Raw genomic sequence first — 23,404 nt, 5'->3', positions numbered from 1 at the left:
GCTGAGAAGCAAGTGGCAATAGCCCTGTGGGATCTTGCAGTGCCAGACTGCTGCTGTTCAGTAGGGAATCGATTTGCAGTGGGCACATCTACAGTGGGGACTGGTGTGATCCAAATCACTGCGGGCAATCAATACACCTCTGGTAGGAAGTATAATGACTCTGGGAAATGTGCAGGAGATAATGGATGCCTTTGTTGCAATGGGGTTCCCTAACTGTGGTGGGACAATACACAGAATGCGTAGTCTTATCTTTGCACCAAACCACTTTGCCAACCACAAGGGGTACTTCTCCATGGTTTTACAGGTGCTGGTGGATCCCAAAGCCCATTTTACCAACATCAGCCTGGGATGGTTGGGACAGGTGCCCACCTCAAGGGGGGAAAGACAGCTCATTGGTTTGAGCACCACCCTGTTAAACCCAGGGTTGTGAGCTCAATCCTTGAGGGGGCCATTTAGGGATCTGGGAAGGGGACGGGACAGGACTGGACTGGACTCAATGACCTCCTGAAGTCCCTTCTAGTTCTATGGGCTGTGTATCTCCATGTACACCTTTAGAAATCGGGGCTCTTCAGAAAGCTTCAAGATGGAACTTTCTTCATAGACCATAAAAATACCATTGGTGATGTTGAAATGACAACAGTTACCTTGGAGACTCAGCCTACCCAGGGCTACTGGTGGTTCCTGCAATAGATATACTGCCCTACATCTTGTCCAACTCCCCAGACACATTTGGGACAAATAATAGACCCTTTTGTTCTCATGCCATGCATTTTTATTTCAGAAACTGAGGCAACGGAGACTGTAAGGAGGTTCATGGTGTGAGCTAAGATTGAGGGAGGTATGTGACTGGTGCAAGGGAAAGTAGCTTACTAAACTCCTCCTGTGTTGCAATCAAAGCGGTGGGAATGTCAGACTTCTTTTCCAGGATATATCCCTGGGAGCTGAGTGAAAGGCCACCTAAGACTTCTCCACCTTCCATCCAGCCCCTCCCCTCCCCCATGTTCTCAGGCCTCTGGAGGAGGAGGCTATAGCACTTGGAGAGGGAGGCTCATAGTTCATCACGGAGTGTGTGTGTGTGTGTGTTGTGAAGGGGAGATGTCTGTGCTCCAGATGATTTTCCTGTAGCTCCACCAGGTGCTTCAGAAGCTGTTTCCTTCCCCTTGAGACGCAATATGTTCTCCTGCATTTTATGTTCATGTTCCCTGCATGCTCTTCTCTCCTCTTGTTCAGTGCATATGATCTGTAACCTCTTTTTCTTCCGTGTATTCTACTGAGCACACTCTGTGCATGTGAATGACATTTGCTCTTTGAGCATTTCACCCATGTAAATTTCTTTTGCCTTCTGATCGGAGATAGTGAAAGTAATAGAGGTTTCGAGGGAGGGAGGTAATAGCATCTGCAGCAGCTGCATTGGAGAGGAAGAACAAGGGTAGACTTAGGAGAAGCAGCATCGCAAAGCTCACAGAAGGTTAGCTCTTGGACAGTGCCTGAAGCACTGTTCTGCACAAAAGGCATGTGTTATTAAGTGCCCACCAGGAAGGCAAGTAGAAGACACAGCACAGTATGGCGTCACTGGACTGACATTGGTAGCAGCCATGGTAAGCAACAGGTTTCATTTGCTCTTTAGTCTTTGCTTTGAGAATACGTGTAACAGAGTACTTGCAATGTACAGCCCTCAAGACTGTGCGCAGGACTGGTCTTTGAAAGAGGGCCTGAGTTCACAAGGAAGCATTGCTGGCCACCCCAGTCCCACCTGCAGAATCCAAGGGAACGTCTGTACTTATGGGAAGATCAACATGATAACAGTCAATCTTCTGTGATTGGATTTAGCACGTCTAGTGGGGTCGCACTAAATCAGATTGTCATGGCACCAATGATTACCCCGGTACTCCTTGCAGGAGTAAGGTAAGTCAACAGGAGAGTTCCTCCCATTGACCTCCTGCTGTGGGGATGGTGGCAAAAATCAATTTTAGTTACATTGATTCCAGCTATGCAATTCTCATAACTGGAATTGCATATCTAAATTTTATCTCCTAGTGTAGACCTAGCCCAAGTTTCCCATCTCACAAAGGTTTGTAAGGGGTGTGAGGAAGAGGCTTCTGTGAGCATCATGTCCTGGTCACCCTAACCCCCACCTGCAGACTCCAAGCCTCCTTTCTCACAGAGATTTGTAACAGGTGGGGAAGGGGCATGTTTGCAGGGGTTTCTGTGGGCAGCATGTGCCAGCCACCCCAACCCCTGCCTACAGACAGCCCTTCCTTCTCACAGAGGTCTGTTAAGGGGGCGGGGACCGGGCACATTTTTCCATTGTAATCCCTTCATGCATTGGCTGCTAAACTGAGTTTGAGACTGAGGATTGCCTCTGAGGTATCAATGACAGAGAGCTTCTCTTACTTCGTGTAGGTTTCCATATGTGAGGTCAGTCTTATCCAAATCAGAGAGCCTGATATAGAGCGGATGTTGACTGACTACCCAGAAACCCAGCTTTGTGCTGCATTGCTGCCAGGTCACTTGCTCCTGGCTTGGTGGTGGAAGGTGTCCCGCCATGGAGCACAGAAAAAGGCAGGCCTTCCCACAAACCTTGTCGGAAGGATAAAAGGCTGCCTCTCTGAGAGCATTAAGGAGATGTGTGGGGAGAATTACCGCTCCATCTCCAGACACGTTAACAAACTTTTCTGCAGAGCCCCCACTGTGTAGGCAGACTGCCCACCAAGGTACCACTCAGGCCAGATCAAACATACCCAAGACAATTGCACATATCCACTGCAAATGCAAATGTGAACTCACCAGAAGTGCCTTCCCTGCCATCAGGGTCCAGCAGCAATATGTCCCGGGAGGGGATTGGCTCCAAAATTAAAAAATGTTCCTGCCCGTCAGTAAGAGCTTTCTTGCCTGCTGAGCATTCTCCTCCTCCTCATTGTTGCCCATGGTTTGAGGAACAATCAGTGTGGGTTTTCACAGACAACTTTGGGACTGTGGCAGGTAGAACCCCATGCAGCTGCTCATAGGAGTGGCATGTTCGAGACTGTGACTCAGATCAGCTATTTACCTCCTTTGTCTTCTGGTACACTTGTCTCAGTTCCTTTATTTTGATGCGGCACTGCTGGGTCTCCTTACTGTGGCCTTTTTCTACCACGCCCTGTGTGATTTTGGCATAGAAATCAGTGTTTCTAAGGCTGTTTCTAAGTTCTTCCTGACTCAATTCCTCTCCCCACATGACAAACAGATTCAGGATCTCCTGGGGGCTCCACGCTGGAGCTTGTTTGTGATCCTGGGCAATCATGGTCAGGTATGCTGCCTTCTCTGCTCACCGTGATGGTCAAAAAAGAAGTGAAATTCAAACTTTCCTGGGCCATTTCCTCCACACCTGGCAGAGCAGCAGAAGTGAAAGTGCTGGACAGAACAGTTGCATTGGGGCACTGGGGGACACCTCCTGGAGTTCAAGAACATCGACCTGAACAGCACTGTGTCTGCACTGTCCCAAAATAGGTCATGCCAGGCCGAATTTAGCTTTCTTCCTCTCGTCAAGAAGAGGACAGAAATTGGCTTTAAATGCCTTCACAGTCAATGGAAGAGGCTTGGTGGTATGAACTATTTCATTATAAATTCAATCTAACACACTAACATTGACCCTAATGTGTCATGAAGAGCAGGTTACAGGCTGTTAAGACTAATCAGGGAAAATTTCCCTCCCTAGAGAGGAACTAATCTCCATTGCAGCTCCTTACCCAGCTTTATTCCTATGGGACTGCCCCTGGACCTTACTGGCGCACTGTTCTCTCATCTTTTGTATCCACCTTGGGCTACTAGGTTTAAGCCACTGGATAAAAGGTGTCTGGTCAGTTTTTCAGACTCTGTCCCTGTTGAGCTGAAAGCGTATGCAAATAGCATACAGTCCGGCAGTGTATTTACATGTTCCTGCAACACACACACAACTATTCCTGTAACGTACACATGTTGAGAAAAGAAAGCTTGTTTCAAATAACACAAGTTCTCCTATAAATAGACTAGGTAATCACACTTGAATAGCTCTCAGCCTGTATCTGAACTACTTCCTTTTTTTGATCCACTGTTCTGTGATGTGTGCTCTAGAAAGGTGACTGAATTGTGAATCAGTCTGGAGATTCTGTTATCATGATGGACTATTTTGGCAGTAAGTGGAGGAGTTACTAGTGATGGAAGTTGAAAGTAGAGCTCTGATTCTGAATTTTGCCATTTGAGGATCAAGTGTTCCAACAGAGCTGGTTGATTTTGACACGCAACAGGGTCAATGGACTGTGCCATTTAGTTATTCTGCCCTCCATTTTTTTTATTTATTTATTTATAATTTATTTATTCACTCACCCAGCAGCTTGAGACACAGGAAGTGAAGAAAATTGCCTAGCCAATTTGCACTTTTTCAAAGAAAATTTCTTTTCATTCTAAACCATGTTAGTGAGCATTAAATAAAGTAACTCCCAAAACATAAATCTTGAATGTTTTGTTTTCCCCATCCCTCTTAGTACAATAGGTCAAAGGTGCATAGTTAGGAAATGGCATTATAAAGTGCTTTTTCATTTGTTTCTTTTGAACAGACAGTTTTCAAACATTTCTGAGAGAAAAACATGTTGAAATGGTTATCAAGCAAAAATTTCAGGGACAAGGCTGGAGAACTCCAATATTACTGATCTTAACCAAGGGCTTACAGTACATTATCTTAGAAAGTTCACATTTTCTACCTATACTGTTCAGCACCCATGTTCTGAAGTACACCTGAAGGGTGTACTTTGTTGTTGACTTTTGGTGAGTTTGGGTTTTCTCCCTTTTTTCACACAGGGACAGAAGCCTGTTTAGGGATTTGATCTGTGCCAGGGTCAGCTTTTGTTAGCCATATTTGTTAATGATCTGCAAAAGCGGGAGAGCAGAGAGTTTCCTTAGGGCAATTTAGCTTGAGGAGGGGGGAGATCAAAGCTGTTCACCTCCCATATAGAATCTGCATGTGCAAGATACAAGTTTGAAGGTGGATGTGGTACAGAAATAGGTGTGATGGTGCGTGCTAGGTTTGTGATGACTGTTATGTCTCCAGCTGTGGACAATGTGAAGTTTAACATTAGTTATCTTGTTTGATTTCTATTTGCAGCCGCTTTAAAGAAGACATTGTCGTTCTTTGATGTATTCTGTTCATTTCTGCTATTGGAGCTAAAGAATGCTTATGATATTGGAGTACAGCTAGTGGAATGTGTTAGTGACTGCTGCTGCTACTTAAGCAAAATATAAATGTAGTTGGAGATACACATCTCCCAGAACTGGAATGGACCTTGAGAAGTCATCTAGTCCAGTCCCCTGCCCTCTTGGTAGGACCAAGCACCACCTCTGTGCCCCATTCCTTAAATAGCCGCCTCAGGGAGTGAGCTCACAACCCTGGGTTTAGCAGGCCAATGCTCAAACCACTGAGCTATCCCTCCCTCTGAAATGCTATACTTGAATAAATATCTGTTAAAAAATAAAACAACTTACCACATTGGGTAAAGCAACAATATTGATAATATACATGATGGTATGTAAATAAGCACAGAATTAATTCTGGTCATCTTTTTTGCTCCATTACTCTTCAGTGGTAAGTAATTAGCGGATAATTTTCTGACTATTGAATTAGGAGTCCCTAGATTACAGCAAAATAATAGTCAACTCTTTTGTTTTTGTTCTGCGTGAGTATTTTAGCTAGCATTTGACAAAGATGTTATTTCTTTTCTTTATTACCTAGATCAGAATGACAGACACATCCACACAGAGGAAAGAAATACTGACACATGTCATTCTAGAAGTGAATGTCTGTGCATGAAAAACAGAATAGTAGAAGCAACTGCTGAATGGAATAGTGATTCAGTAGCATTAGCTGCTAGTTTTCCTCCTCCTACATTCTAGGTCTTGTGTTTCTTGCTCTGTTTTTGTCTCAGAAGTTCAAAGCCACATGGCAAAGCAATGGACTGATTCATTTCAAAGACCTATTATGCAAATAAACTTGGAACATAAGCAAAATTACACTTGTTAACAATACTGGAGACATGAATGATTTGAGACCTAATGACTGATAAACAGAATGTTAAAAATAATTTTTGCCTGCTATTTCTGCCTAATATTGGCATCAGCTTTAATTTGAATTCACTTTTATTCCATAATTGTTAGTTTGCTTTGTTTGTCCAGACCAGTGTTTCTCAACCATTTTTGATAAAGTGCCTCTTTAAAAATTATAAGTACTCCCTGTACCTACAATTTTCAGACACACAATTTTGATTCTACCATTGCACCTTTTGTTTACCCATTGTTCCTGAAAAGCATCATGCAAGAACTGAAGATGGCCCAGTGGGTTAAACACTGTCATGTGGCCACCTTACTTTTATTAAGATTTTTTTTACCTGAAGGTGTAGAGTTGTGCTTTGATAACCTGTGCGTGACATGAGGAAGCTTTATACTTGGTTGATGAGATAGGCTTTGGTTAGGACTTTAATAATATGTATATAGCCTTTTGTAACCCCACGCTTATAACTGTAGCTTTAATAAACTTGTAACTAGTTAAGATCCAAGCCTAACTATTTTGTTAACCCTTTTGTCACTGCAACACAGCCGGCACAACAAAAGAACTTTAACCGTTTGGTTACTACAGCCTGGCCGTGGGTGAGTGTGCTAGGAGCTGCCTGCTCTAACAGTAAAAAACTGGGTTGCTTAGGACCCAGGGGAGTACTTCACCGCACATTACCTGGCCACCGGCTAACAGTCACATTTGATTTAACACATTTTAAAAGTGAGCCTGCCAACCTGAAGCAAATCCTAACCAGCAACTATACACCGCACCACAGTCACTCTAATTCAGGGACCCATCCATGCAACAAACCTCGTTGCCAGCTCTGCCCACATATCTACACCAGCAACACCATTACAGGACCTAACCTATAGCCCCTCTGCTATATACATCGGACAAACTGGACAGTCTCTACGTAAAAGAATAAACGCACACAAATCAGATATCAGAAATGGCAATATACAAAAACCCGTAGGAGAGCACTTCAATCTCCCGGGCCGCACAGTAGCAGACTTAAAAGTAGCTATCCTACAGCAAAGAAATTTCAGGACCAGACTCCAAAGAGAAATTTCTGAGCTACAATTCATCTGCAAATTCGATGCCCTCAGCTCAGGCTTAAACAAAGACTGCGAATGGCTGGCTAAATACAAAAGCAGCTTCCCCTCCCTTGGTGTTTACACCTCCAGATCAACTGCTGGTAGTAAGCCTCACCCTTGCTGACTGAGCTAACCTTGTTATCCCCACCCTTGCTCTGGCTTATTTATACCTGGCCCTGCAGATTTCCAAGATCAGCATCTGATGAAGTGAGTCTGTGCTCACGAAAGCTCATGCTCAAAACTTTTCTGTTAGTCTATCCGGTTCCACAGGACCCTTCATTGCTGTTCTCTCTCATGCGACACCCTTGGGAACTGACTACTGCCAGACAAGAGAATTTGCCAGACCACAGGAGGTCAATATTGCCTTGCAAATTACCAACACTTCCACTGCTTACTGAGTTCTTAGAACATATTTAGGAGTAAATTACAGCTAAATAACAGCACAGAACACTGAAAGCCAGGATGGTGGCTTTAAACAAGCTCTATGGGACCACAGGAAACTTGGACACACATATGATAAGTGATCATCCAGCTGACTAAAATCATGCTGGATTACAGATGTTGCTGTATGAGAGATTTCTGCATTAGAGAGGTTTAGCCTGTGGTAACTTGTATGCAGAAATTTGTACTGATTTTAGGATAAATGTTTTTATGTGTAGAAAAATTGGAATATTTTAGCACCCATACCATATTTTGTATTTGTACCATTTCATCTGTACCTATTGGGCCAGCCTTTTATTGCATTGTTGGTATGAATTATAGCACAGCATTCACATAGCTGCCATTTATTATATTTTATATAGCAAATCTGATTATTTTTAAGTCAGTGTTAGGTACTAGGAACACAGAGGGATACTTTTGTATATAAGTATTATTTACCCACATTTTTACACTGGTGGCATAGTGTGCATTGACTGGATTTTGCAGCCATCCTGGGATAGCCATGGAGATGTGGAGGCTTTTATTGTTATGATTTAAGCTTGACATGTTATTAAATGTAATAAATTGTAAAAACACTGGAGCAGTATTATTTACTTTTTACTCCTTAGTTGTTTTAAAAGGGCTGGGGAGTCCTGTTGTTGTGGCCTATTTTGTAATTCTAATTTTATTCAGCTTTGTTTCATTATTTTATCATTATAAGCCACAGAGACAGCTTTTGGTGAAATGTTATTTTTTATGCTGTTAATAAGTGACAGGATAATAGAATGTAGATGTTTGAACCCCAAAGCAATTGAAGGTATGTTGTTAATGGTAATGGCATGTTGATACAGTAATGAGCTTCTAATGGCTTCTTTTGTTTTAACTGCCTTACCTATTTTAATATTGATGTTCTTTATTTTTAGATCGTGATTTTTGATATTTGTTGTATTTTAGATGGATGTATTAAGAACCGAGCTTTTAAATATGGCTTTTGTAAGACACTTTTAAAAAATCCTTTTTAAAATACGATTGAGCTTCAATTTTTGTATTGTTGCGGGCATTGCATTGACAGGGCCAAACTAGCAAAATTTAGTTTTAATAACACATGTATTTGTTTTACTTCTTGTAACATCTACCTTATGGTAGGGTGCAAGGTGAATTATGGGGTGGGTGAAGGTTATAGGTTTCACCTTTTTTTAATGTGATAAAGAGAGTGGCTGGGATGAGGTTGGTTTGGGTTTGGACAGTCTCATTTACATATTTGTACAAGATTAATGTATTTTTGAAATATTTGACGCCATTAACCAAATACTTCTGTTTTAGCTGCATGTTTTTTACATAAATGTAGGCATTTTACATATTTTAAAATTAACAATAGAGACTTTATTCACCATACCCCATGGCTACGTCTACACTAGGACACTACGTCGAAGTAGCCTATTTCAAAGTAAGAGCATCGAAATAGGCTACTTCGACACGTATCATCTACACATCCTCCAGGGCTTGTGCCATCAATGTTCAACGTCCAAATAGCGACGGGGAACGTCGGAAGGAGCCACCCTGGAAGGAAATGAGGAGCGTCCACACACACAAGCACTTCCCATCGAAATAAGGGGCCAGGAAAGCCTGCAGGCAGGGTCACAGGCTGGACTAGCCCTTCTGGGGCAACAGCAAGCCGCTCCTTTAAAGGGCCCCTCCCAGCCACACCCGGCCTGCACAGCACGAGGTCTGCCAAGTGCTAGCCACACTCTCGCAGACCAACGCACAGCAGCCATAGACCCCCAGCAGCAGCAGCAGTAGCACCTGGAAGCCTTCCAGGCAGTCACCCAGGGAGCAAGCGCCCTTCTGGGTGCTGCAGGGGAGGCCGCCCAGCAGCTTCTGGCAGGGGAGCCCTCCCAGGGGGCAGATGGGGACACCCCTGACCACCGGGCCCTCCTGTTCCTCCCCCGCCGGGTGCTCCATGGCCTCTGGAGCTACCCCACCAGCTCCGAGTGGTGGGAGCACCTGGTCATGTGGGAGTGGGACGACGACCAGTGGCTGTGGAACTTCCGCATGTGCCAGCAGACCTTCCTGGAGCTCTGCCAGTGGCTCACCCCCACACTGAGGCACCAGGACACATGGATGTGGCACGCCCTCCCCGTCAAGAAGAGGGGCACAATAGCCATCTGGAAGCTGGCCACTCCAGACAGCTACCGCTCCATGGGACACCAGTTTGAAGTGGGAAAGGCCATGGTCGGGGCCATCGTCATGGAGGTAAGGAGGCCTGGATGCACACCCACAGGGCGGGGGAGGGGTCTGGGTGTGGGGCTGGGGAGGGAGGGGCTGGGTGTGGGACTAGGGAGAGAGGGGTGCCGGGGAGGGAGGGGGCTGGATGTGGGGGGGGGTGCCCAGGGAAATGCCTGGGAGGGGGGCCTAGGGAGAGGGGCCTGGGGCACCCTGCACACCCTCATGGGCACTTGTGTTCCCTCCCCACAGGTGGTCCGTGCGCTCATGCCATGCTGCTGCAGTGGGTCATCCAAGTCGGGGACCTGGACGCACCTGTCATCAGATTTGTTGCCATGGGGCTCCCAAACTCCTTCGGGGCCCTGGATGGGACCCACATCCCTATCTGCGCCCTGGACCACAGCGGGGCAAGATACATCAACCGGAGGGACTACCTCTCCGTGGTCCTGCAGGCCAGGGTGGGCAGCCGGGGTTGCTTCCAGTATGTCTATGTGGGCTGGCTTGGCTGCACACATGATGCCCGTGTCTTCCAGAACTTGGGCCTGTGCCGCTGGCTGGAGGCAGGGACCTACATCCCCCAGAGGGAGATCCCTCTGGGGGACACGACCATGCCCCTCTGCCTCGTGGCGAATGCGGCCTACCCCCTCCAGCCCTGGCTAATGCGCCCGTACACCAGCCACCTCAACGTCAGCCAGGAGCAGTTCAACACCCAACTGAACCACGCCCACCAGGTGGTGGAGATGACCTTCGGCTGCCTAAAGGGCCGCTGGCAGTGCCTCCTTGCCTGCCTGGATGTCGGCCTCCAGAACATCCCCCAGGTTATGGGCACATGCTGCACACTCCACAACATTTGGGAGAGCAAGAGGGTGGCCTTCATCCAGGGGTGGGCAGTCAGTGCCAGCACAGGCTTCCCTCAGCTGGTTGCCACACCCAGTCACCAGACCCACCGTGAGGGGGTATGAGTCCGTGAGGCCCTGCAGGCCCATTTTGATCAGGGAGACCCCTGAGCACCTCCCTGGCCTTCCCCGGAGGGCCCCCAACACACCGCCCGCACACCATACCCCCAACAAACACATATCTCAGGTTCTTTGGAAAATAAAACTGTGGATTATTGAAAACTGGTAACTGTTATGTGCACAACAAAAACTGCAACCAATATATAGAGGAGGACAACTATATACAAGGGAGCAACTATACACAAGGGGGACAACTATATACAAATGGGAGACCAGCAGATGGCTCAGCTGTTGGCCCATCAGTCTGGGGTGAGTGTAGAGGGGCGTGACCCCGGCGGGTGTGGGTCATGACCCCCCCCTTTTCCGTGGTCCCCGGCGTGGCCGGCTGGGGGCCGGGAGAATTGGCAGGTACGGCTGGGATGTCTCCACTGGCCAGTCTTCAGCCTCAGTAGGCTCCGGTCCTGGGGGTCTGACAGGCAGCACGGCAGGTGGCGAGACAGGTGGGGCAGCAAGCGGTGAGACAGGTGGGGCAGCAGGCAGCACGGAAGGGGGCGAGGCAGGTGGAGTGGCGGGGGGGCATCAGATGGAGTGGTGGGGAGGGCGGCAGGGAGGGCAGCGGGGGGCGGGAGTTGGGCGGCAGCCTCCTGGATCGACTCGGCTATGTCCCATAGCCCATGATCTCCTGCCATGCCACCCAGCGGTAGGTGGATTCCTCCCAGTCGAACCTCAGTCTCTCCTCCGCCACCTCCGTCTGCTGCCAGAGAGCCTCCAGGAGCTGGGGGTCAAGGGGGCCATCCCCAGGGTCCAGTGGTGGCGGGACTGTCCCGCTGGCCTTGGGGGTGTCTCTGGGTGCTGGTGGTGGCTGACCTCCAGCGGGCTGTCGGGAATGACGGAGGGTGCCTGGCTGCTGGGGGCGTCAGATGCTGCAGCTGCGGAGAGGGAGAGAGGGAGGGGAGGCTGTTAGTACCATGCCCTGGCCTGTGGCCCATTCCCCCCAGCCCCCCTTGGGTGCTGTGTCTCCGTCCCCATCGGTGGGTGTGGTGTCCCTGTTGGGTGTCCCCACTGCATGGTTCCCCCACCCCCGGGGCTAGGGCACAGTACTGTCCATGGGTGTGGGTGCTGACGGGCACTGATGGCCATTCCGCCATCCTGGGACTGTGCTGTGGCTGGGCAGTTGTGGGTCAGGGTCCACTGGGGTGTGTGGGGCTCCCAGTCATGTCTGGTGCCACTGCCCCGTGGCCCAGGGGTGTGTGCCCTGTGGGGTATATACCTGACTGTCCACTGCCGTGGTTCGGGGAACCCTGGTGGTCAGACGCCCAGCTGATGCTCCAGGAGGGGAGGTCTGTTAGGAGCCCCCCCCATCACTGCTGGACCCCTCTTCCGCCTTCCTGAGGTGGGCCCCGGGGTGTGGGGCTGGCCTCTGAGCCATACTCCAGCTCTGAGGGTTGCTGGGGCTCGTCAGCCTTGTTGTCAGGGGTGGCCGGGGGGAGGATGTGTCCTGGGGGCCCAGGATGGCACTGAGCTCCCTGTAATAGGGGCAAGCAGTCAGGGCAGCCCCAGACCAGCTGGCTGAGTCCCGGGCCTGGGCGTAACACTGCCACAACTCCTTCACCTTGCTCCAGAATTGATCTGGAGTGCAGGCAGGGTGACCCTGGGCAGCCAGGCCCTCAGCCAGTTGGACGAATGTTTCTGTGTTCCGCCGCTTGCTCCTCATCATGTGGAGCACCTCCTCCTCACTCCAGAGCCCCAGCAGGTCTCTGAGCTCGGCCTCCATCTAGGAGGGGCCCTGCCTCTTTTTTTGGTCCCCTGTTTGGCTGGGGGGGGGCCCTGGGTCCCATCAGGGTGAGGGCCCTGGGGGCACTTGGGGGCTGGCTCGATGCCATGGCACTGGGTGGATGGTTCGGGGTCCGTGGAGGGTGTGCAGGGCTAGCATGTGCGTGTGCTGCTGCCTGCACGCTCTCAGCTTCCTGCCACAGGAAATCCGGGTCTGTGGAGCTTTAAGGGCTGCTGCACATGGGGACCATAGAGCCCCACAGGAGCTGGACAGATCATCTCAACCCCTCAGCTGATTGCCACCATGGAGGATCCCACTCTTTCGAAGTAGCGGATGCAGATTGCCTACATACGCCCTACTTCAACGTTGAACGTTGAACGTTGAAGTAGGGTGCTATTCCCATCTTCGGATAGGAATAGCAATTTCGACGTCTTGCTGCCTAATCTTGATTTCAACGTCAAAATAGTGCACGGTGCGTGTAGATGCGACGTGCGCTATTTCAACGTTGTGCCAGCCACACAAATACAGAGGGTGACATCTGAATTGCATTAATTTACAAATTAGACACCTTAAACCTGGGCCAGAATAGAGATCAATTTCTTGACTTTTGATATTTGTAGGAATAGGACACATCCTCCTTAATTTGCTTCATTAATTGGTCCTACTAGTGACCTAATGAAAGTTAGTCTCTAAGGAGCCGCAGGACTGTTCGTTATTTGTGAAGCTACAGGCTAACCCTATTGAGAACTGGATGATCTGAGGCAGGGGAAACTGCTTTATGAGAGAAGGCTCAAAGAGCTTGGTTTCTTTAGTTTAACCAAAAGAAGACGAAGGGAGATATTATTTATTTCTATAATATATCAAAGGGATAAACACCAGGGACAGAGAGGAATTATTTAAGTTAAGACCCATGTTAACATAAGAACACATGGCTATAAAATAGCCATCAGCATATTTAGGTTTGAAATGCAATGATGGTTTCTAACCACCGGAGGAGTGAAGTTCTGAAGCAGCCTTCTGTGAGGAATGGAAGGCACAAAAAACCTCACTGACTTCTCAGACTGAGCTTAATAAGTTTATGGAGGGCACTACTCACAAGGGCATGTGGCTCACTGGTGATTGCCACTAGCAAAAATCACGATGGCGCATGAGATGGGGAAGCCACAGAGAATTCTTTGCCTGGTGGGGCTAAATGGTTGCCATATTTGGGGTCAGGAAGGAATTTTCAACAAGTCAGAAAGGCAGAAACCTTGGTGAGGGGTTGCCTTCTTCGGCAGCCTAGGGCGTGGGTCACTTGCAGGCTTAAACTGGGGTAAATGGTGGCTTCTGTGTAACGTGAAGCCTTTCAAGCGTGATCTGAGAACTTCATTATCTCAACCAGAGGTGAGAGGTCTATTACAGCACTGAGTGAATGAGGGTCTGTCACCTTAGATGTACTGGAGGTAAGACTAGATGATGACAATGGTCTCTTCTGACTTTAGAGCCTATGAGCCTGAGAACCTAAAAAAAAATATTTTCAGTTTTCATACCGTAAGATGTTATGATACATCTTATTATGAATTTTTGAAATGTCATTTTTTTTCTAAAAATCCCTTCCTTTGCAGGTGACACAGGTATAATGGATGGTATTGTGATGCATAAATTTGTATTTGCTATTGTTTCCCTGCAAAATGAGTTCACTGGGCATTTTTTCTATGTTTCTTTCCAGTGGAGTTTTTATACTGTGATTTGGCTTCAATGAAGTCCATACGGCAATTTGTGCAACAGTTTAGAGCAAAGAATTGTCCACTCCATGTCCTGGTGAATAATGGTGAGCTCTCTTTCATTTTTTTACATGCTTACTGTAAGATTTTTACATGTTGGGTTTTTAACCATGCTTCATATTTCAGAGACTTTATTAGACCCAAACAAGATCACAGTAGTAGCCTTTTCAGCACTTCAGTAACATCTTGAGACATCATCTGTTTACCAGCTCTTTTGCTTCTATTACAAGTCTGATGATACTCTTTTTTTTCTTTTAATTAAATCCTCAGCCCTCAGAGTCATGGAATTACAAGTATAATTGGGATAGCTGTGTTCGTCTGTGGTTTTTGCTCGCAAAAGCTTATGCCCAAGTACCTCTGTTAGTATTTAAAATGCCTCAGGACTTCTTGTTGTTTTTATGGAATTACAAGAGAAGTCCAGCATTCATTTAAAAGTTTTTAGCCCTTATGGTAGTGGAGAAAAACTTGGAAAATTTGAGCCTAAAGTTTCAAAAATTGAAAGACAGGAAAAAACCCACAAGATATTGGGGGACTGTCTCTGTATTTTTTGTAGCAATCAGATTTGCACATTTATCTAATGTTTTTTTATAACCATAGGATACAGTTCAGAAAGAGATGGTTATTTTTCCTGGCATTTTTGTTTTATATGCACCCTCTGTATTGAACACTCAGCTGTAAAGGAAACTTTTCACATACATGTTGAACCTCCTGATTCAGGAACTCTCTTATCTGACATAATCTGTAATCCGGCATGATTTTAATTAGCTGGATGACTACTTATCATGGGTGTGGCCAGATTTCCTGTGGTTCCATAAAGTTTGTTTACAGCTACCAGTCCTGGCTCTCAGTGTTCTGTGCTGTTAGTTAGCTTTAATTTACCCCTACATGTTTTCTAAGATCCCAGTAAGCCGTGGAAGTGTTGTTAATGTGCTAGGCAATATTGACCTCCTGTGACCCAGCAAATTCTCTCATCCAACACTGATCAGGTCCAGAGGGTGCCAGATGAGAGAGGTTCGACCTGCATTCAATTGCTCAGAAACAAACTGAACCCCTCCACTCACTTGGGGCTGTTGCCTAAACCCTTCAAAACACACACACACACACTCTTTCTCTCTTGCTTTTGTTTTTTATTTCCCCCAATTATTTTCATGAACCTCAGTAAGGACACAAATATGAAACCCAAGAAATTCAAAAGCATGCACAGAGCTTTATTCCACCCATACAACTGTCCAGGTGTGCTGAGAACAAAACAAACTAATAATTTCACCTGCGTTACTTTAGATTATTTTCTACCTGAATTTATATACTATGGAAGCTCTAGATAGTACAAAATTAAGCTCTTGCAATATTACAATAAAAATTCATCAGTTTTATTATATGGAGTTAATGTAAATATTTGTGGCATCTTATAGACTAACAGATATTTTGAAGCATAAACTTTCATGGGCAAAGACCTGCTTCATCAGAAAGCTTAGGCTCCAAAATATCTGTTAATCTATAAGATGCCAAAGGACTTCTTGTTGTTTTTGAAGATAAAGACTAACATGGCTATCTCTCTGATACCCGTAAATATCTGCCATATCTCAACTCCTTAACTCTCTTCTTCAACAAGTGGCCATAAAGACAGCCCCTGTTCTCCCATCCTCCAGTCATGCACAAGAACAAAATTTTGATGGCAATGGATTCTTAAGGTGGAATAGATCTGGCTAGCCTTTGAAGAGGAAAAAGATTCCGCATTTCATAGATTCATTGAGTTATAAGGTGAGAAGGCACCCTTAGATGATCTATTCAGATGTACTGCTTGAAAGGCTAGCTTCCACAATGACTGCAGTCGGTGCAGTAAAAATAACAGCATGTTGTACATGTTGCACACATTTACACATGGCAACTGTACATTCTTGCTTCTCAGAGCTGATAAAAAGCATTATAGACTCAATTTTTCAATGTAGGTGCCTAAAGTTAAGCATCAAAGGTAATTATTTAGGCATCCAGGACACTCAGTTCCCATTGACATAAGTGGGATTTATGGTTGCTCAGAAATTCTGAATTTCAAGCTACGTTTACCCAGATGCCTGAATAATGCACCTACATTTGACCATTTGTGCCATAAATTGTGTCATTATTCCACTGATATGAGGCATATTAATAATATCTAGCTCCTAAATGTTGGTTTTCATCAGTAGATCTCAAAGCACTTTACCAAGGAGGCAGGGATAGTTATATCTTTTTTGTGGCTGGGGAAACTGAGGCACATGGCAGCACTGTGACTTGCCTGCTGTCACCTGACTAACAGTGGTGAAGTTGGAACTAGAACCTAGGGTCTCCACAGTCATAATCTGGAGTTTAATCCGTTGATGAGGCTTGTTGATACCTGAAATAATGTTCACAAGGAAACAATGATGGTGGAATAAATCCAAAAAAATAATGCTTGATCTTACAGATACCACTAAGCATATTTCTCATAATTGTATGCAGTCCCATCACTGTATTGATATGACACACTGAATTATGGGAAATGAAATTCTTTAACTGTACACCTAGTAATAGCAGTGTTTGCCGGGTCAGATCCTAAAAGAGTGGTCTTGAATAAGTGATCTTTTTTTCACAGGTATTACATTTTCCTGTATCACTCCAGGGGAAAAAGGGAGTCTAATTAGTAGATCAAAGTCAATCATCTTAAAAAGATTATTTTTAGTGGACTTAATAAAAAATGAGGTACAGCACCAACGCCTCTAAGTCCAAAATGTAAACTATCAAGAGGGTTGACATACAGTGCCCTGAACTAGTTCACGTTTTCAGGATCCCTAAGACAGGAATGTTATTTAATTCATGCTCAGTTACTGAGTACTTCCAATTGCCCAGATAAGTTAGCTGGTTAAGAAAATCCTTTTAAAAGCTATAATGAAATGGATGGCTTAACTTTGCATTTTACTAAGGCTATAATAGAATCAGTGGAATAATCATCTCCAGGGCTGCTGTAAAGGCTCCCTTAAAATAATTGGGTTAGCTTCTGACAATCACAGAGTAAATCGCTTAAGCTTCTGCTTTTGAAGGCTTGTTTCCTTTTCTATTCAACATCTGGTTTGGTTCCTGTAAATAATCTGGAGTTACTGATTTGTCAGTCTCTGTAAAAGGAAAACATGAAATATTTGGCTGGCATTCAAAGGGAAAGTCAGAAGGTTCCAGCACAGTGGACATCTGATCCAAAGCCCTTTGACACCAAGGCTATGTCTAGTTTGCAGGCTTCTGTCAGGAGCCTGGATGTCCCCCAAGAGAAGTCTGCTCCTCCGGGAGCCCTCTGCCAACATTCCAGTAATCCTTGTTCCATCAGGAAGAAGAGAGGTGTCGGCAGAGGGGGTTTTCCTGATCTTTGGTCCCAGGTAGACGGCCTAAATGTTGGGAAAGCCTCTCCCGACAGGGCTATTGGCAGGAGATACACAAATGCTTTGCCCAATTTGAGTATCTTTTCCTAACAGATCGCTTGAATCCAGGCATAGCTCAAGAGAAAGGCATCCATTGACCTTGGATTAGTACTGAGTGCATAATTATGCCCATAGAACCATTTATGCTAATTGATATTATTTTCTTTTGTATTCCAATATCTTCACTGGAAATCCATTCAGTATGCCTTATACTGTGTATATGCAATGTGATACATTCCATAATGGTAGATTTTAAGACAATAAGGGTCCAATCTGTTCTTTGATTCTGACGTCCACACTAAGGTACTGATGTTGCTATTCTCCTTCATATGCTCAGTCACAAAAATACCAGTTACTAGAACAAGGGTAATGCCTGTTGTAATTCTGCTTTGGTCTGGTTCTGACTGGATTACAAAGATGCATGGGCTCCTCTTTCCTGATCCATTGCCACTCTCACTCAGCAGTTGATTGTCAAAGTGAATTAAAAGGAAAACATTATTTTTTTAAAAAAAGTGTGAATAGTGTACAGTAAACCCTCAATTTACACAGGGGGTTACATTTCTGCATCCCCTGTGTAACTCAGATTTTCGTGCAAGTCGAGGGGAGACAGAACCAGGCTGCCACCTGGTTCCTGGCTCCCCTGGGTTTGCAGGAGCTGAGAAACTGTCCAACCCACCAGGACTGGTCAGTTTCCTGGCTTCCAGAGTGGCAAAGAGTAGGGAACCAGGGGACAGCCTGGTTCCCATCTCTCCTCTGCTTGCTGCTTGGGGGAACCAAGAAACTGACCAGCTGGTCAGTTTCCTGGGTCTTGCAAGGGCAGGGAGCTGGGAACCAGGCAGTAGCCTGGCTCCTGGTCCCCCTCCACTTGCAGAGTGAGGAAACTGACCAGGGCAGCAGCCTTGGTCAGTTTCCTGGCTACAACCAGTGGAGGGGAGCTGGGAAGCAGGGGCAGTCTGGCTCCCGGCTGCCCTCTGCTTTTTGCAGCCAGGAAACTAATCAGGGCTGCTGCCCTGCTCAGATTTCATCTCTGCAAGTGGAAGGGAGCTGGGAGCCAGGCTGCCACCTGGTTCCCAGCTGCCCACCACTCTGGGGACCAGGAAACTACTCCTGTCAGGGGCAGCAGCCGTGAGTCAGGCTGCTGTCCCTGACACAAACAGAGAAACTGCACCTGTCTGGGACAGCAGCGTGACTCGCGGCTGCTGCCCCTGACAGGAGTTGTTGTCGCTCCTGACAGGAGCAGGAAATCGCTGCTGTTAGGCACAGCAAGAGTCAGGCTGTGAAGGTGGCAGTTGTGTTATCCTGAGACATGCTCAACTTGGCTGCATGTATCTGAAGGGTTTACTGTATATCTAAAGCATACAATTTCAGTTGTAAAGTCATTTGGGTTTTACTGGCAAAGGTTAAAAAAGGCATACAACACAAGCTAATGTTTTTTTCCCCTCTATATTTTCATTAACGTAGTAAAACATCATATAGCTTAAATGACCTTTCTACAGTCATATAAAGGGTTGATTGTATTTTTTTTTAAAAGCTGGTACAGTATTAATTAAGTTAAGGTCCATAATAAGTGCAATTTACCATCTAGTCGTACAATTCAGTGTTTAGTATTTAAACTACAGACTTTTTAAAGTAAACTCTTTTTGGGACAGGACTATGTAATTGTGTCTTTGAAAAGCACATAATACATTATGGACACCATCAAAATATAAATGTTCAGTTCATGGGTATATTTAATGTAGAGGAGGCAAGTATTAAAAAACCTTAGGAACTGGTGGCAACACGGTGTCTAAATCTCTAGAGCTGTAAAGAGGGTATTATTTCCGATTTAAGAGATATTTTGCTTACCAAATTGACAATTGTTATCTTTATATGCTGAAAAATGCTTTTTTAATATTTTTAAATATACCTGTTTTTTTACTTTATTATTTTGCTATGGTGAGTGATTCAGTTTACCAGCAAACATAATGAGGTTGTCACAACCTCCCTAGTGAAAACAGAGAATTCATGCATATCATCCAAGATAACGAGAACACAAATTGCCAAATTTGAAGACAATGAAATAGTGTTTGAGATTACCTGAGTGTCTTTTTGGCACTGGATTAAGGAGGGAGGGACCTCTACAAGACCTTGAATTTATTTCTTGGTTGAGCTAGAGATTGGAAGATTTTAATATATTATCCCATTATACTCAGATCACAAAGCTGTTGAATTTCAGGTTGAACATTGATTAAGCTACTTTAAAATCAGATAATATTTCTGAATTAATGTCTGGTTCAGAAATTAATCATTGCTTGGTCTGTAGGTAACTACTGAGATCTATTTCTCCTAATGGTAAACTTGTTCATATCTGGCAGCCCCGGAACTGGCAGGTTGCTGGATATTCCAATATTCTGGATGATAGAGAGGTATACCTACCAATGCATAACACTAAAGAAAAACAAAATTAGATATTAAAAAATATATGCAGAACACTTTATTTACCAACCAAAGTTGCACTGCACACAGTAAACGTGTATTGTATTTGCTGTATTTATTTGTATTTACTTTCACTGTACTGTACTTATGGAAAAAGTAGATAGAATTTACTTAGGGTTAAAATGTTGGTTATATGAAAGTTCTGGGTAATATGGTTATGAAAGAGTTTACATGTAAGCCTCTCTAAACCTGCTTATTTGTGGTGTATGACTGTATGGAACAATCAAAATTATAGAGCCAGATATGTGAATGAGTTATGTATGTGTGTTTGTGTGTAATACACTAGACATTATGCACACACATTTATATAGGAAGACAGTTAGGTACTGATCCTGCAAACAATTAGGAGTATAAGTAACTTCATATGTGAATACAGGTTGAACCTCTCTAATCTGGAACTTTCTCGTTTGGCAAACTCCATAATCCAGCATGATTGTAGTTAGCTGGACGACCACTTATCACGGATGTGGCCAAGTTTCCTGCGGTCCCATAAAGTTTGTTTACAGCCACCATTCCTAGCTCCCAGTGTTCTGTGCTCATGTTTATCTGCAATTTACCTCTAAATGTCTCCTAAGAGCCCAGCATGCAGTGGAAGTGTTGGTAACATGTTAGACAATCCTGACCTCCTGTCATTTGGCAAATTCTCTTGTCTGGCACCAGTCAGGTTCCAAGGGTGCCAGAGGAGAGAGGTTCAACCTGTAGTTCCATGGAAGCCAAAGGGACTAATCACTTATATAAAGTTATTCACATGCTAGAGTGTAGATCCCAGGCTTGAACCTTAAGAATATGATGGGTAGGGAACAAAGGGATTCAATCAAATATATACAGGCCCACACACAGCAATTCTGGGCCCAGGGCAGAACAGTCAGTGGGCCCCCCTAGAAAGGATGGATGTGGCATCCCTAAAGTTGGGCCAAGAGGAAAATTCTCATCTTTCCAGGCACCTCCTGTGTGTGTTTCTGTGAGTCAGTTTTTCCAATACACATTTGCCAACCACAGAGATCCTAACTTTCAGCTTTTTCCCTGTGGGTATCCATCCAGCTTCCTTTCCCATCCACTTGAGACTTATGAAAGCTCCAGAGCTCCTTCAGATTCATTTGTTTCTCAAACATCACCCAGCCTTTTCCCTGTTAGATCTCCACATGAATTCCTTCCCACTGGCCTCTGGGGAGGATTTGGCAGAATAAACAACAGTTTATTTAACTGTGTGATTACAAGAACTGCACCAGGAAGCTGGAGGCAACAAAGCAATATCTCGGGACAGAAAAATTCCATCACGCCTTCCCTCCCCAGGTCAGGCGTAACCTTGGGTATGTCTACACACCGGAGTTATTTCGGAATAATAGCCACTATTCCAAAATAACTTTGTGAGCATCTACACAATGCAACTACTATTTCAAAATAATTTGAAATAACTTTAAAAATAATTTGAAATAATTCTGAAATAGCAGGTGGCTTATGTTGAATTGGGTAAATCTCATTCCATGAGAAGTAGCACCTATTTCTTAATAGGAATTTTGAAATAGGGGTCATGTAGACATGGAATAGGGGCTATTTCGAAACAAGCTATTCAGGGATAGCTCATTCCAAAGTAACATTGCTGTGTAAAGATAGTATTTTGCATTAGAGCAGTGCTTCCAGGGACACTATTTGTGAATAGGCTCTGTTGTGTATAGACACACTATTTTGAAGTAAGTTTTGCTTATTCTGGGGTTTCCCTGTAGTGTAGATGCATTATTCTGGAATAGCTTATTTTGGAATAACAACTCCAGAATAAGCTTTTCTGGAATAACTCAGTAGCAGAGACATAGCCCTTAAGTCCTAGTAATCAGACAAGGTCTGGGTTTTTCTGAAGGTATTTCCAGTCAACTGGTCAAAAAGCTAGGAGTGTTTCACAAGGTGCTTGAGCCTGTGAATGCCCTAACTCAGGTCCCAGTGGGGAACCATGGAAGTCATTATTACTTATGCATTTGTAGTAGAGTACAGCTCTAGCTTTCAGCTGAGAATAAGGATCCAACAGGTCCTTACTGTGCAGGGTGCTGTATATACTCATGCAGAGAGTTTCCTGCTCTCCAGAGACCCTGCAACTCCTCCTGCACCCAAATCACCTGCCTCAGGTCACACAACCTCCTCCTTCACCCAAATTCCCTCTCCAATCCCACACCCTCTTCTGAACCCCAGGTCCCCTATCCCAAGTTCCCTTCTGTACCTCTGTCCCAGTCCCTGAACTCCCTCCGTAGAAGAGTGCAGCTATTGTCAACTTACCAAAACCTTGGAATGACCCACATCCAAATTTATTGCCCACCCCTGAGCAAACAGACTAAACAAAGGAAGGACTGCTATCACCATTTTACAGATAGGAAATGGAGGCCCACAGAGATTAAGTGATTTACCCAAGGTGGCATTCTGTCCCTTCCACTCCTGAGCCAGAACCAGCCCACAAGCAGGCAGAAAATTCCCCTGCCATGGGCACTGCATTTCCCTGGGGCCCTGCATTTCAAAGTGTTGCTGAGTTTGGCAGCAGTGGAGGCTAGGACTCTGGGCCTCTTTGAAATGCTGCAGCTACCATTCTGCATGTGGATCTGAGGGAGTGTGATGGCGGGGGGCAGGACTGCCTTAAGCCCCACCCCTTGTGGGAAGAGAGAGCCAAGGCACCTTGTCCCCTGGCCTGTGGTGGCTTTCAGCCCCACTCTTCACAGAGAGCCAGTTTTCAGGTAAATTCAGCATCTAGCACACACCATTTAGTTTCCATAGATTTTCAGGCCAGCTCAGGTCCTAATAATGTGGTCATCTAAATTAAGTGCTCCAATTTCAATAGTGATCAGCAGCCAGCAGCTGCATGGTTTACTGAGCAGTGTTGTTGACATGAAATGACATATGTACATGCCTACCCTGATAACCATACCAGAACTGTTCTAAACAGTCTATATGTTTATTATAATTACAGATAAGTTACAGGAACAACTTACTACTCCAGGATAGTTCTGACAGTGAGAGAATGCATGTTGCACAAATTAAAATCCTGACTTTTGTTTAACAGTCTTGTTTTTCCTAATTAATTTGTAAGATTTTCTCATTCTGTGATGTCAAACACTCTATGAAACTGTAAATATCTTGGTCTCCAGAGGTTGCAAGTTTTCCAGCCTGTGATTTCATGTCTTGGCTGCAAATTAGCAACACCATCTTTATCAATAGCACAGAGCACAAAACTCAGTT

The 23,404-nt window shown here is 45.2% G+C and overlaps 1 protein-coding gene across 7 annotated transcripts in view; it reads left to right on the top strand.

The window, feature by feature from the left end:
• The window catches only part of ZBED1 (zinc finger BED-type containing 1), a 325,489-nt gene that overhangs the window by 238,068 nt on the left and 64,017 nt on the right, over nucleotides 1-23,404 (top strand). For 6 of the 7 annotated variants that reach the window (XR_012645322.1, XM_074992412.1, XM_074992402.1 and 3 more), the window contains one exon: nucleotides 14,237-14,338. Coding sequence is in view for 5 of the 7 variants with exons in the window: in XM_074992412.1 (XP_074848513.1) it covers nucleotides 14,237-14,338 (102 nt within the window). In the remaining 2 variants the exon portion in view is untranslated. Of the gene's footprint in view, nucleotides 1-14,236; nucleotides 14,339-23,404 lie in introns of those variants that run through there. The other variant, XR_012645321.1, reaches the window with a different exon arrangement.

This window comes from Carettochelys insculpta, chromosome 1 (assembly GCF_033958435.1).
Source record: "Carettochelys insculpta isolate YL-2023 chromosome 1, ASM3395843v1, whole genome shotgun sequence".
NCBI lineage: Eukaryota > Metazoa > Chordata > Testudines > Carettochelyidae > Carettochelys > Carettochelys insculpta.
This window is presented reverse-complemented; position numbering and strand designations above follow the sequence as displayed.